This window comes from Heterodontus francisci, chromosome 4, assembly GCF_036365525.1.
Source record: "Heterodontus francisci isolate sHetFra1 chromosome 4, sHetFra1.hap1, whole genome shotgun sequence".
Classification (NCBI taxonomy): domain Eukaryota; kingdom Metazoa; phylum Chordata; class Chondrichthyes; order Heterodontiformes; family Heterodontidae; genus Heterodontus; species Heterodontus francisci.
Window position 1 is genome coordinate 157337630 of NC_090374.1, and position 14561 is coordinate 157352190.

Below are 14561 nucleotides of genomic sequence, written 5' to 3' on the forward strand. Positions count from 1 at the left end.
AGGTACCTATCTGACAACGTGGAAAATTTCCCAGGTATGTCGAGTCCACGAAAAGCAGGACAAATCCAATCCAGCCAATTACTGCCCTATCAGTCTTCTTGCAATCATCAGCAAAGTGATGGCAGGTGTCACTGACAGTTCTATCAAGTAGCACTTACTCAGCAACAACCTGCTCACCGATGCTCAGTTTGGATTCCGCCCGGGCCACTCAGCTCCTGACCTCATTACAGCCTTAGTTCAAACACGATCTAAGAGCTGAATTTCAGAGGTGAGGTAAGAGTGACTGCCCTTGACATCAAGGCAGCATTTGAACGAGTGTGACATCAAGGAGACCTAGAAGTCCCATTGAAGTCAATGGGAATCGAGGGAAAACTCACCACAGGTTGGAGTCATACTTAGCACAAAAGAAAATGGTTGTGCTGTTGGAAGCCAATCATCTCAGCCCCAAGACATCGCTGCAAGAGTTCCTGAGTGCAGTGTCCTACGCCCAACCATCTTCAGCTGCTTCACTGATGGCCTTCCCTTCAACATAAGGTCAGAAATGGGCATGTTCACTGATGATAGCACAATGTTCAGCACCATTCGTCACTTCTCAGATACTAAAACAGTCCAAGCTCACATGCAGCAAGACCTGGACAACATCCAGACTTGGGCTGATAAGTGGCAAGTAACATTCGCGCCACACAAGTGCCAGGGAATGACCATCTCCAACAAGGAAGAATCTAACCATCTCCCCTTGACATTCAATGACATTACCATCGCTGAATCTCCCAGCATCAACATCCTGGGGGTTACCATTGACCAGAAACTGTCCTGAAGCAGCCATATAAATGCTGTGGCTACAAGAGCAGGTCAGAGGCTGGGAAATCTGCAGTGAGTAACTCACCACCTTACTCCGCAAAGCCTGTCCCCCATCTACAAATCACAATTCAGGAGTGTGATGGAATACTCTCCACTTGCCTGGATGAGTGCAGCTCCAATAACACACAAGAAGCTTGATACCATCCAAGACAAAGTTTGATTGGCGCCACATCCATCACCTTAAACATTCACTCCCTCCACCACTGATGTGAATAATTCCCTCTTGAATGCCTCGATTGAATCTGCTTCTACCACACTCTCAGGTTGTGGGTTCCAGATCCCAACCACTCATTGTGTAAAAAAGCTTTTCCACATGTCGCCATTGTTTCTTTTGCCAATTATCTTAAATCTGTGCCCTCTTGTTTTCAATCTATCCACCAATGGGAACAGCTTCTCCCTATTTACTCTGTCCAGACCCCTCATGATTTTGAACACCTTTATCAAATCTCCTCTCAATCTTCTTTTCTCCAAGGCAAACAGTCCCAACTTCTCCAATCTATCCACGTAACTGAAGTTCCTCATGCCTGGAAACATTCAGGTGATTTTTTTCTGCAATGTCTCTAATGCCTTCACATACTTCCTAAAGTGTGGCGCCCAGAACCAGACACAAAACTCCAGTTGAGGCTGAACCAGTGTTCTAAACAAGTTAACATAACTTCCTTGCTTTTGTACTCTATACCCCTATATATAAAGCCTAGGATGCTGTATGCTCCATTAACCACACTCTCAACCTGTCCTGCCACCTTCAATGATTTATGTACATATACGCCTAGGTCCCTCTGCTCCTGCACCCACTTTAGAATTGCACCCTTTATTTTACATTGTCTCTCCATGTTCTTCGACCAAAATGAATCACTTCACACTTCTCTGCATTAAATTTCACCTGCCACTTGTCTGCCCATTCCACCAACCTGTTTATGTCCTTTTGAAGTTCTACACTATCCTCCTCACAGTTCACAATGTTTGCAAGTTTTGTATCATCTGCAAATTTTGAAATTGTGCCTTGCACATCAACATTTAGGTCATTAATATATATCAGGAAGAGCAAGAATCCTAACACTGATCCCTGGGGAACTCCACTACAAACCTTCCTCCAGACTAAAAAACATCCATTTATCAATACGTTCTGTTTCCTGTTACTCAGCCAATTTCATATCCATGTCTGTCGCCTCCGGGCTCACTTCTTTGACCAGGAGTCCTTCCGCCGATCAGTAGACCCATTCATCCGCCTCCAGCATTCTCCCTCTACCTGGACCCCTCCCCCTGGCCTCTTATATGCTCTTGATCTTTTCATTGAAAACTGTCGGCGAGACATTGGTCATCTCAATTTCTCTGCCCCCATCACTCACTCTAACCTGTTCCCCTCTGAACTTGAGGCACTCCATTCTCTCAGGTCTAACCCCAACATGGTCATCAAACCTGCAGACAAGAATGGTGCTGTTGTTATCTGGCGTACCGACCTCTACCTTGCAGAGGTTCAGCACCAACTCACAGACACTTCTTCCTACCTCCCTCTGGACCATGACTCCACCACCGAACATCAAGCTACTGTCCACAGGACTGCTACTGACCTCATCTTCTCTGGAGATCTTCCCTCCACAGCTTCCAACCTCATAGTCCCACAACCCCGCACAGCCCAATTCTACCTCCTTCCCAAAATCCACAAACAGGACTGTCCCGGCAGACCCATTGTGTCAGCCTGTTCCTGCCCCACTGAACTTATTTCTTCCTATCTTGACTCTATCTTTTCTCCGCTGGTCCAGTCTCTTCCCACCTACATCCGTGACTCTTCTGAAGCCCTACGTCATTTTGACAATTTCCAGTTTCCTGATCCCAACCGCCTCCTCTTCACTATGGACGTCAAATCTCTCTGCACCTCCATCCCCCACCAGGACTGTTTGAGGGCTCTCCGCTTCTTCCTTGAACAGAGGCCCAACCAGTCCCCATCCACCACCACCCTCCTCCACCTGGCTGAACTTATTCTCACATTGAACAACTTCTCCTTCAACTCCACTCACTTCCTTCAAATAAAAGGTGTTGCTATGGGTACCCGCATGTGTTCTAGTTATGCCTGTCTTTTTGTGGGATATGTCGAACATTCCTTGTTCCAGTCCTACTCAGGCCCCCTCCCCCAACTCTTTTTCCGGTACATTGATGACTGTATCGGTGCCGTTTCCTGCTCCCGCCCCAAACTGGAAAACTTTATCAACTTTGCATTGTCTACTAATATCCATTATAAGCCCACCGACTCCCACAGCTACCTCGACTACACTTCTTCACACCCTGCCTCCTGTAAGGACTCCATTCCATTCTCCCAGTTTCTCCGTCTCCGACGCATCTGCTGTGATGATGCTATCTTCCATGACAGCGCTTCTGGTATGTCTTCCTTTTTCCTCAACTGAGGATTCCCCCCTACTGTGGTTGACAGGGCCCTCAACTGTGTCCGGTCCATTTCCCTCACCCCTTCTCCTCCCTCCCAGAACCGCGACAGGGTTCCCCTTGTCCTCACTTTACACCCCATCAGCCTCCATATCCAAAGGATCATCCTCTGCCATTTCCGCCACCTCCAGCGTGATGCCACTACCAAACGCAACTTCCCCTCCCTTCTCCTGTCAGCATTCCGAAGGGATCGATCCCTCCGTGACACCCTAGTCCACTCCTCCATTACCCCCACCACCTCGTCCCCTTCCCATGGCACCTTCCCTTGCAATCGCAGGAGGTGTAATACCAGCCCATTTACCTCCTCTCTCCTCACTATCCCAGGCCCCAAACACTCCTTTCAGGTGAAGCAGCGATTTACTTGTACTTCTTTCAATGTGGTATACTGTATTTGCTGCTCACAATGTGATCTCCTCTACATTGGGGAGACCAAACGCAGACTGGGTGACCACTTTGCGGAACACCTCCATTCAGTCCGCAAGCAGGACCCTGAGCTTCCGGTTGCTTGCCATTTCAACACTCCACCCTGCTCTCATGCTCACATCTCTGTCCTGGGATTGCTGCAGTGTTCCAGTGAACATCAACGCAAGCTTGAGGAACAGCATCTCATTTACCGATTAGGCACACTACAGCCTGCCGGACTGAACATCGAATTCAATAATTTTGGAGCATGACGGGCCCCTCATTTTACTTTTATTTTTAGTTATTTTTTTCTTTTTCCTTTTGTTTTTATTTTTTTGTGTTTATTTTATTTTACTTCATCTTAGTTTGTTCAGTTTGCTTACCCACTGTTTTATTTTTCATGTTTGTACTTGTGGCTGTTCAATTTTCAGTCCGTTAACACCCTATCTGTACTAATGCTTTGTCTTTCAACACACCACTAACATATTGTTTGCCTTTGCTCCATGACCATCTGGTCAGCTATTCTGTGACCTGGTCCTATCTACACCTTCTCCTTTGTTATCTCTTGCCCCACCCCTGCTTTACTTGCTTATAACCTTTTACATTTCTAATATTTGCCAGTTCTGAAGAAGGGTCACTGACCTGAAACATTAACTCTGCTTCTCTCTCCACAGATGCTGCCAGACCTGCTGAGTATTTCGAGCATTTCTTGTTTTAATTTCGTATCCATGTTGCTACTATCCTTTTTATTCCATGAGCTATAACTTTGCTCACAAGTCTATTGTGTCGCACTATATCAAATGCTTTTTGTAAGTCCATGTACACATTGCAGCATTACCCTGATCAGTCTTCTCTGTTACCTCATCAAAAATCTCCAGCAGTTAGTTAAACATGATTTGCCCTTATCAGCCCCACTCCTCCTTGTAACACAGCTTCAAAAGCTTTTATGCCTTTCCCACCCCTGTGATCTCCTATATCTCTGTCCACACCTTTCACTCCTTTGACCCTCTCTAAATTTTCCGAGATTTTTTCCCCACATAAGCATAAATAAATAAGCATATATAAATACAAGTTGTCGCTACTTTTTGAAGTGCATAGTCATCGGGTGGGTTCATATTCCATCGTGCTTTGGTTATTCAAATGATTATTGATTTAGTGACAAAGGTATTTCCCCCATACTGTTAGTTGCCTGGTACAGGAATGCTCTCTCTCTTTTTGGCACATAAATTTGATGATTTTCCTTCCTCATTCCAATTTACAGGGTGCCAGAAGGATTTAGCCACCGTGAATATACAGTTCTTTCGGTTCTCTGAATGCCGGTTTAACTCAGATCGCTGCTCGACCAGACAACAACACGGCCACACGAAGTTGGATGTGTCTGTGGCTCTTGATTGCTTCACTTCGTTGATCGATAACAGTGACCTTGTTGTTTAATATAAATGGCTGCCTCTGGAACAAATCGGAGGTTGGTCTTTCAAAGACGTGAGAAGATTACCTCTCTGCCTTTGTATTATGATGGGTTCCTGTGGAAAAAAACCATGAGAGATAAGGTAGGCGAGAACCGTGTTTCGATAGTGCGTGGGCTATGAACCTTGCTTTCATTTTTATTGGCTGTAGTCCTGAAGGAAGTGGTGCGCTGCAGAAAGTATTCAAGTATTCTTTTAAAAATCTAGTGATTGGAAAATATCTTACCTGATAACTTCATATTTTTATTAAAGAATTATAGAATTGAAGAAAGAAAACTACTTGAAGAGTAGGAAGCAACATAAGTATAGCCAAAAACTCGATAAGGCCATATCAGCACAAAATGTTATGAGAAGACTTTTATCTTGCCATGGCGCTGCGAATTACTTTATAGCACAGATTTAAAGTAGCCCTATTTTAACTCCAGCACCTTAATATAACTGGAGAGGGGATAAGACTGATATGTACTGCTTTAGACAGATACCATTTCACTGTTCATGAATTTGAACTGCTGATAGTTTCAATAAAAATTAGGATGACATACATGAAACCAGAGGTAATGAAATACTCGTACATATCCTGTCCGTCAGCTCAGCCGAGAGGTTACGAAATCTTACTGCGATTTATCAATGACTCATCGTTTACGGACTCATAGCAAGGAGAGAAAAATAATGAAAACTGCAATAAAATGAACAAAGCTGGAACTCATAACTGCCCCAGAACACAGAACTGTCCTGAAAGGCTTATCATCCGGCTATTGCTTGTATGGTTTCCCCCTCCTTTAGAACCCCCTTGTAACAACAACTTGCATTTAATACAGCGCCTTCAAAGGTTCAAACCATTCCAAGGCATTTCACAGAGGCATGATCAAAAAACGGACGCTGAGCCCAGAGGGAAATAGTTAGGAGGGAGTGACAAAATCTTCTTCAAAGGGGTTGGTTTTAAGACGGGTCTTACAGGAGGGGAGGGATTTGGAGAAGGAGAGGGGTTTGGGGATGGAGTTCCAGAGTGTAGGGCCTAAGCTGCTGAAGAAACAGCAACCAATGCTGGAGTGAAGCGAGAGAGGGATGCACAGGGACCTGAATCAAAGGAATGTAGAGCTCAGGTTACAGAGGTAGGGACTGGTTAGGCCATGAAGGGATTTAAACACAGATGAGTTGGGGGACCAGGAGCCAATGTGATCAGCGAGTACAGGGATGATGGGTGAGTGGGACATGGCACAGGATGGGGTAGGGGTAGAAGAGTTTTGTATTGTATGAATGCCAAGAGTTTCTATTTTCCTTTATTTGTAAAATCCTTTTCTTATTTTATTTTCCACTCACCTTCCTGTCTCCTGGGGTTTCAAACCAAGGTCAGAAGAAGGATCTATTTTCAAGTTTCCACCAATCTTGTCTACAGCTGACTGCAAGGTGGCACTTAGTACAAATGCTATTTTCTCTCTAGCAAGCGCTCATGACAGTTTTAATCAGAGCACTGCCTTTTATTTCCGAAAAAAAATCCTTGATGAGTGGCACTAAAATTCATTTGTATAATGCAAAGGGCAGAATCTTCCCAGTCCTGCAGAGGTGGGCTTGAAAGCAGGAGTAGGAGGAAATTTTGAAATGAGGGCAGCAGTTCAGTGGCCCAACACGTTCCCGCCTCTGGGTAATGTTGGCAGAAGTGGGCCACCTCTTCTGGTGGGGCTGCCAGCAGGACAATGCTGCAGGCCCTCCCATTGGGCCAGCTGCTTGTCAGGCCCGCCTCTTAATTGGATGCCTCCGGTGAGATCGCACAGATGGGCGGCCAGGCAACACCAGCGGGTTGGGACCAACTTTTGGTTCTGACCTCATAAAATCTTCAAAGGCAGTAAGATTCTGCAAGTGTGCAAGTTTGTTCCAATCTTGGCTCGGAGTCCCTGTTCTGTATTGTCTTGTGAGGGGGCCTAGCAACTCCTATTGGAAGAAAAATTTTAAAATCTTGTTTCATCTTGTTTTCAGATCCATCCATGGCCTTGCCCCCTCCCTATTTCTGTATCCTCCTCCACTCCTACAATCCTCCGAGATCTCTGCACTCCTCCAACACTGGTCTCTTGTGCATCGCCAGTTTTAATTGTTACACCATTGGTGGCTGTGCCATCAGCTACCTGTCCCCAAACCCCTGGAATTACCTCCCTAAACCTCTTTGCCTCTCCACCTCATTTAAGACACTTCTTAAAACCTACCTCTTTGACCAAGCAATTGGTCATCTGTCTTAATATCTCTTTGTGTGACTCTGGGTCAAATTTTGCTTTATAACACTTCTGTGAAGCATCTTGGGAATTGTATGATGTTAAAGGCGCTATGTGAATGCAAATTGCAGTTACTGTTGAGAGGAACATGTCGCTCTTTGGCACCATCTAGTGGCTGACATTAGATTAGCACTAAATGCTCAACAGCAACACGCATTTAAATTGTACCTTTAAAGTTGTTAAATGTCCCCAGGAGCAGGTTAGGATCTGACCCTCATAACCATAATTCTGAGGGGTTTGGAAGCAAATAGATTTTGAAACCGAATAGATAGAAAACATAGAATTGAAGGAACTGCATTGGCAAGCTAAATGTAGAACATTGGAGACAGAGCGAAGATTTGAGACAGCACAGTTTCCCCAGAAATTTGAGATGCAGAATATTTGTTCAGTATCTGCAAAAAACAGTGAGTTTCCTTGAATAAAAGCTTTTATCTGTCATTTTAAATATTTAACCTTTCATTATTCATGGAGATTCAGAAGAGACTTTTCACACAAAGCCAGAAGTCGTGGGTAGGGCTTGAGCATGTAATCTAGGCTGATACTTTGACACAGTGCTGAGGGAGTCCTGCTCTGTCAGATGCACCATCTTTCAGGTGAGATATTAAATCAAGGCCCTGTTAAGGTGGATATAAAAGATTCCATTCCACTATTTTAGGAAGAGTAGGGGAATTTGCTTGGCCAACATTTATCCCTTAACCAATATCATTAAAACAGAATAGCAGGTCTTTTATCTCATGGCTGTGTGCGGCTCATTGCTGTACACAAATTTGTTTTGGCTGGTTGCTGTACACACCTTTTTGCTTATAAAACAACAGTTACTATACTGCAAAGGTACATGGCATTTAGGAAGGACAGGAAGGTAGGAAAAAATGGAGGGGTAGCTCTGTTAATTAATAATGGTATTAGCGCAATAGAGAGAGATGACCTAAGTTCAGGAGACCAGAATATAGAAGCAGTTTGGGTAGAGATGAGAAATCATAAAGGCAAGAAGTCACTTGTAGGAGTGGTGAACAGGCCACCTAACATTAACCACCCTGTAGGATGGGGTAGAAAGGAAGAAATAATGGCAGCTTGTCAGAAAAGTAGAACGATAATTATGGGGGATTTTAACCTACATATAGACTGAAAAAATCAGATGGGCAGAGGTAGCCTAGATGAGGAGTACATAGAATGTTTTCGGGATAATATCTTAGAACAATATGTTCTGGAGCCAACCAGAGAGCAGGTTATACTAGACCTGGTATTGTGCAATGAGGTAGGATTAATTAATGATCTCATAGTTAAGGTTTCCCTAAGTGGCAGTGATCATAATATGATTGAATTTTACTTTCAGTTTGAGGGAGAGAAGAGTGGCTCCAAGACTAGTATTTTAAACTTAAATAAGGGCAATTATGAGGGCGTGAAAGCAGAACTAGCTAAAGTGAACTGGCAAATCAGGTTAAGGGATAGGTCAATAGAGATGCAGTGGCAGACATTTAAGGGGACATTTCAGAGTACACAGAATAGATACATTTCAACGAGAAAGACAAATTCCAAGAGTGGGATCCGCCATCCATCCTAGGTTAACTAAAACAGTTAAAGATAGTATCAAACTTAAGGAAAAAGCCTATAATTGCACAAAGTTGGGAGGCTGGTCAGAAGATTGGACAGAATATAAAAAACAGCAAAGAGTGACTAAAAGATTGATAAGGAAGGTAAAATTAGAGTACGAGAGAAAGCCAGCTAGAAATATAAAGACAGATAGTAAGAGTTTCTATAGATATTTTAAAAAGAAAAGTGAGTCTGGGGAATTAATAATGGATAATAAGGAGATGGCAGATGAATTGAACAGATATTTTGCATTGGTCTTCACTATTGAGGATACAAGTAACATCCCAGTATTAGCTGTAAGTCAGGAAATGGAAGGGAGGGAGGAACTCGAGAAAATCACAATCACCAAGGAAGTGGTACTGAACAAATTGTTGGAGCTGCGGGCTGACAAGTCCCCGGGTCCTGATAGACTTCATCCTCGGGTCTTAAAAGAAGTGGCTCATGAGATAGTTGATGCGTTAGTTTTGATTTTCCAAAATTCCTTAGATTTGGGGAAGGTTCAGTTAGATTGGAAAATAGCGAATGTAACTCCTTTATTCAGAAAGGGAGCGAGACAGAAAGCAGGAAACTACAGGCCAGTTAGCTTAACATCTGTCTTAGAGAAAATGTTAGAAGCTATTATTAAAGATGTTATAGTAGGGCAGTTAGAAAAATTCAAGGTAATCAAGCAGAGTCAACATGGTTTTGTGAAAGGGAAATCATGTTTAACCAATTTATTGAAGTTCTTGGAGGGAGTTACATGTGCTGTGGATAAAGGGGAACCGGTGGAGGTATTGTACTTAGGATTTCCGGAAGGCATTTGATAAGTTGCCAGATCAAAGGTTATCGCAAAAAATAAAAACTCATGGTGTAGGGGGTAACATATTGGCATGGATAGAAGATTGGCTAGCTAACAGGAAATAGAGGGTAGGCATAAATGGTTGTCAAGATGTAATGAGTGGTGTGCCACAGGGATCTGTGCTGGGGCCTCAACTTTTTACAATTTATATAAATGACTTAGATGAAGGGACCGAAGGTATGGTTGCTAAATTTGCTGATGACACGAAGATAGGTAGGAAAGTAACTTGTGAAGAGGACAGAAGGAGGCTACAAAGGGATATAGATAGGTTAAGTGAGTGGGTAATGACCTGGCAAATGGAGTATAATATGGGAAAGTGGGAAATTGTCCACTTTGGCAGGAAGAATAAAAAAAGTATATTATCTAAATGGTGAGAGATCGCAGAGCTCTGTGATGCAGAGGGATATGGGTGTCCTAGTGCATGAATCGCAAAAGGTTAGTGTGTAGGTACAGCATGTAATTAGGAAAGCTAATAGAATGTTATCATTTATCGCGTGGGGAATTGAATACAAAAGTAGGGAGGTTATGCTTCAGCTATACAGGGCATTGGTGAGACCACATCTGGAGTACTGTGTACAGTACTGGTCTCCTTATTTAAGGAAGGATGTAAATGTGTTGGAGGCAATTCAGAGAACTAGACTAATATCTGGAATGGGCGGGCCGTCTTATGAGGAAAGACTGGACAGGCTAGGCTTGTATCTGCTGGAATTTAGAAGAGTAAGAGGCGACTTGATTGAAACATATAAGATCCTGAGTGGTCCTGACAGGGTGGATGGGGAAAGGATTTTTTTCCCTTGTGGGAGAATCTAGAACTAGCGGTCACTGTTTAAAAATAAGGGGTTGCCCATATAAGACAGAGATGAGGGGAATTTTTTTCTCTGAGGGTCATGTGTCTTTGGAATTCACTACCTCAAGTGGCGGTGGAAGCAGAGTTTTTGAATATTTTTAAGGCAGAGGTAGATAGATTTGTGATAATCAAGGGTTATTGGGGGTAGGTGGAAATGTGGAGTAATCAGTTCAGCCATAAACTTATTGAAAGGCGGAGCAGGCTCGAAGGGCTGAGTGGCCTACTCCTGCTTCGAATTCATATGTTCATATGTACGTATAAGTAATTAATTGATTGTGAAATTCTTTTGGGATGTCCTGAGAACGTGAAAAGCACTATATGAATGTAACATTTTTCTTTTCTTTCCTTAAATCATAAGACTAAAGACCAGAGAATAACCTGTATCCGGGCTGGTGAGGTTCAGCAAATACCATGAAAAAGAAAATCTGGTTTTGTCTGATAGTGCTCCAGATAAGTGTCTTGAAACATTTTCTCTCCACCACCGGTGGACAGTGGCAACAGTGTGTACAATCAACAAGATGCACTGCAGCAGCTCATCAAGGCACCTTTGACAGCACTTTCCAAACCCGCAATCTCTATCACCTAGAAGAACAAGGGCAGCAGATGGATGGGAACACCACCACCTGACATGTCATGTCATGTCATGTTCACCTGACTTGGAACTATGTTGACATTCCTTCAGCGCCTCTGGGTTAAAATCCTGGAACTCCCTCCCTAACAGCACTGTGGGTGTACCTACGCCTCATGGACTGTAGCTGTTCAAGAAGACGGCTCACCACCACCTTCTCTAGGGCAATTAGGGATGAGCAATAAATGCTGACCTTGCCAGAGATGCTCACATCCCATGAGCAAATGAAAAGAAAATCCCAGTGATGCAGCAGTCTGAGTGATTTGTCCTGTTGCTGTCTGGAAGTACCCAGTGGTCACTTCCCTTCAGCTGAAATTAGCATCCAGATGTTGCTCTGTGGCTGGAGGTCTAGCTCCAGAAATTGATGTTAGCCTATAATTTCCTCATGTTCTTAATGGAAAAGAGAAAGTTAAGAGGTGATATGGTTTCTGTTTTTAGGAGACTAATTAATAAAAACAGAAAGTGCTGGAAATACTCAGCAGGTCAGGCAGCATCTGTGTAGAGAGAAGCAGAGTTAATGTTTCAGGTCTGTGACCTTTCATCAGCACTCTCTGTTTTTATTTTAGATTTCCAGCATCTGCAGTATTTTGCTCTTATTCAGGTAATGTAGATGATGGAACGCTGTTTCATCTTGTTCAGAACAGTAGAACTAGAGGACATGGACTGTGCTTGAAGTGGGGTTAATTCAAAACTAATATGTGGAAACAACATTTCAGTGAATGAATGGTCAATCTACAGAACAGGTACCCTAGGGAGATAGTGGAAGCTGTTAATATTGATTAATTCGAATGCAAATTTTCAAAAAATAACTTATTGGAATTCAGTATATGAGTAATTTGAGACATGCCACTGGAAAGTATAACATACATGGGAGGAATAGTTGACTTTGGCTCCAGCTGTCTAGCACTGGGGTTTTCCTCAATTAGTCTGCTGTAGGTTCTTAGCTCCTTCTTAACAGCAAGTAGGTTTAGCATGTGGTTGTTAGATGGGTGCACTGGTGCAACCTAAATGAGCCTCGCTATTACGAGGGCATCCTGGCCAGCAATGTGCACCGTTACTGGAGCTTTGACCACCTTATCTTCTGCCTCCTCCTCCTCCACTTCTTCCTCCTTCTCCACTTCTTCCTCCTTGGAATAGTCTGCAGAATCTCTGCGCTCTGCGCCTTGTTCCTCCTGCAGGCCCAAACCTCACTGCTGTGCAATGTTGTGCAGGACTCCATGACCATTTTGGAGACCCTGGCTGGTGTGTATTGAAGGGCACCTCCAGATCAGTCGAGGCATGTGAAGCACATCTTCAGGAGGCCGACGGCTTGCTCAATGACACATCTGGTAGCCATGTGGCTTTCATTGTATTGCTTCTGGGCCTCATTAATTGGCTTCTTCACAGGTGTCATCAGCTTCCTTTTAAGTGGATATCCATTGTCTCCAAGCCACTAACAACTCTGCTTCAAGGTGCAAAGAAGTTGAGAGGGTGGACTGGCACAGAGTGGAAGTGTCATGGAGTGGAAGTCCTTGTGGTTGATAAACACTCCTGGGAGACCTGTAGATGTCTTAATTGCAAAATTCCCACAGTCCGTGACGTCCTGTGCCTGTGGGAAGCCAGCTCGAGCTGCAAACACGAGTGCTGCTCACTCTGAGTGGCATCCATAGTGAAAACTTTGACATCATTGCCTGTCTGGAAAGCAAGCCATCAGTCACCTGCCTTATGTATTTGAGGACTGACGACTGTGAGAGCCTGCAAATGTCTCCAACAGAGCCCTGGAAGGAGCCAAATGCAATTGGTTGAACATGATGGTGACTTTTACAGGTATGGGTAAAGTGGAGCCACTAGATCCATTTGGCAGCAGGTCTTGTTCCAGCAGGCTGTTTATGTTTGCCCGCACCAGATCCAACACCCTAACCCTCCTGACAGACAGGTGTTCAAATATGTTGAAGAAGCTTATTCTCTGCCTGTGCATCCTGTGTTATGGTATGACCTCCTGTGAGCTGCACCTCTCTGCTCATCTCCTCTCTCCGATGGAGCGCAGGTCTGTGAGGAGCAGGCTGCTGGTGCTCATGCTGGTACTTTTCCTGCTGCTCCTGCTGCTGCTGTCTTCAGCTTGGTCTTCATCTGAGGTCCATGCTGATCTGATATCTCACAACTCCAAAGTGGAAATTAAATGTTCGAACCTCCAACGTCAACTCTAAAGTTGTGAAAGTAACCTCTTAGCACAAGTACTGTGAACAAAGCCTCTCATGGGATCAGGCAACACACATTGGCTATGAGGTTTCAGTACCTTTTGGCACAATTCCCTGTCATGTCTTCACGTCCTCTCAACTGCAATTGTGTTATCACCTTGCTGTCACTGGTGAATTCCAGCAAACCCATGGAACCACAGTTAAAGAACAAAGAGAACAAAGAAAACTTACAGCACAGGAACAGGCCCTTCGGCCCTCCAAGCCTGCGCCGATCCAGATCCTCTATCTAAACATGTTGTCTATTTTCTAAGGGTCTGTATCTCTTTGCTTCCTGCCCATTCATGTATCTGTCTAGATACATCTTTAAAGACGCTATCGTGCCCGCGTCTACCACCTCCGCTGGCAACGCGTTCCAGGCACCCACCACCCTCTGCGTAAAGAACTTTCCACGCATATCCCCCCTAAACTTTTCCCCTCTCACTTTGAACTCGTGACCCCTAGTAATTGAATCCCCCACTCTGGGAAAAAGCTTCTTGCTATCCACCCTGTCTATACCTCTCATGATTTTGTACACCTCAATCAGGTCCCCCCTCAACCTTCGTCTTTCTAATGAAAATAATCCTAATCTGCTCAACCTCTCTTCATAGCTAGCGCCCTCCATACCAGGCAACATCCTGGTGAACCTCCTCTGCACCCTCTCCAAAGCATCTACATCCTTTTGGTAATGTGGCGACCAGAACTGCACGCAGTATTCCAAATGTGGCCGAACCAATGTCTTATACAACTGTAACATGACCTGCCAACCCTTGGACTCAATACCCGGTCCGATGAAGGAAAGCATGCCGTATGCCTTCTTGACCACTCTATTGACCTGCGTTGCCACCTTCAGGGAACAATGGACCTGAACACCCAAGTCTCTCTGTACATCAATTTTCCCCAGGACTTTTCCATTTACTGTATAATTCACTCTTGAATTGGATCTTCCAAAATGCATCACCTCGCATTTGCCCTGATTGAACTCCATCTGCCATTTTTCTGCCCAACTCTCC

The 14561-nt window shown here is 44.2% G+C and overlaps 1 protein-coding gene across 3 annotated transcripts in view; it reads left to right on the forward strand.

Annotated features, from left to right (window-relative positions):
- Nucleotides 1–4889: 4889 nt before the first annotated feature.
- LOC137369351 (signal-transducing adaptor protein 1-like) overlaps nucleotides 4890–14561 on the forward strand; it is a 98203-nt gene continuing 88531 nt past the window's right edge. For 2 of the 3 annotated variants that reach the window (XM_068030435.1, XM_068030436.1), the window contains exon 1: nucleotides 4892–5252. In XM_068030435.1, the coding sequence (XP_067886536.1) occupies nucleotides 5142–5252 (111 nt within the window). In that variant the 5' untranslated portion in view covers nucleotides 4892–5141. Of the gene's footprint in view, nucleotides 5253–14561 lie in introns of all 3 variants that reach the window. The other variant, XM_068030437.1, reaches the window with a different exon arrangement.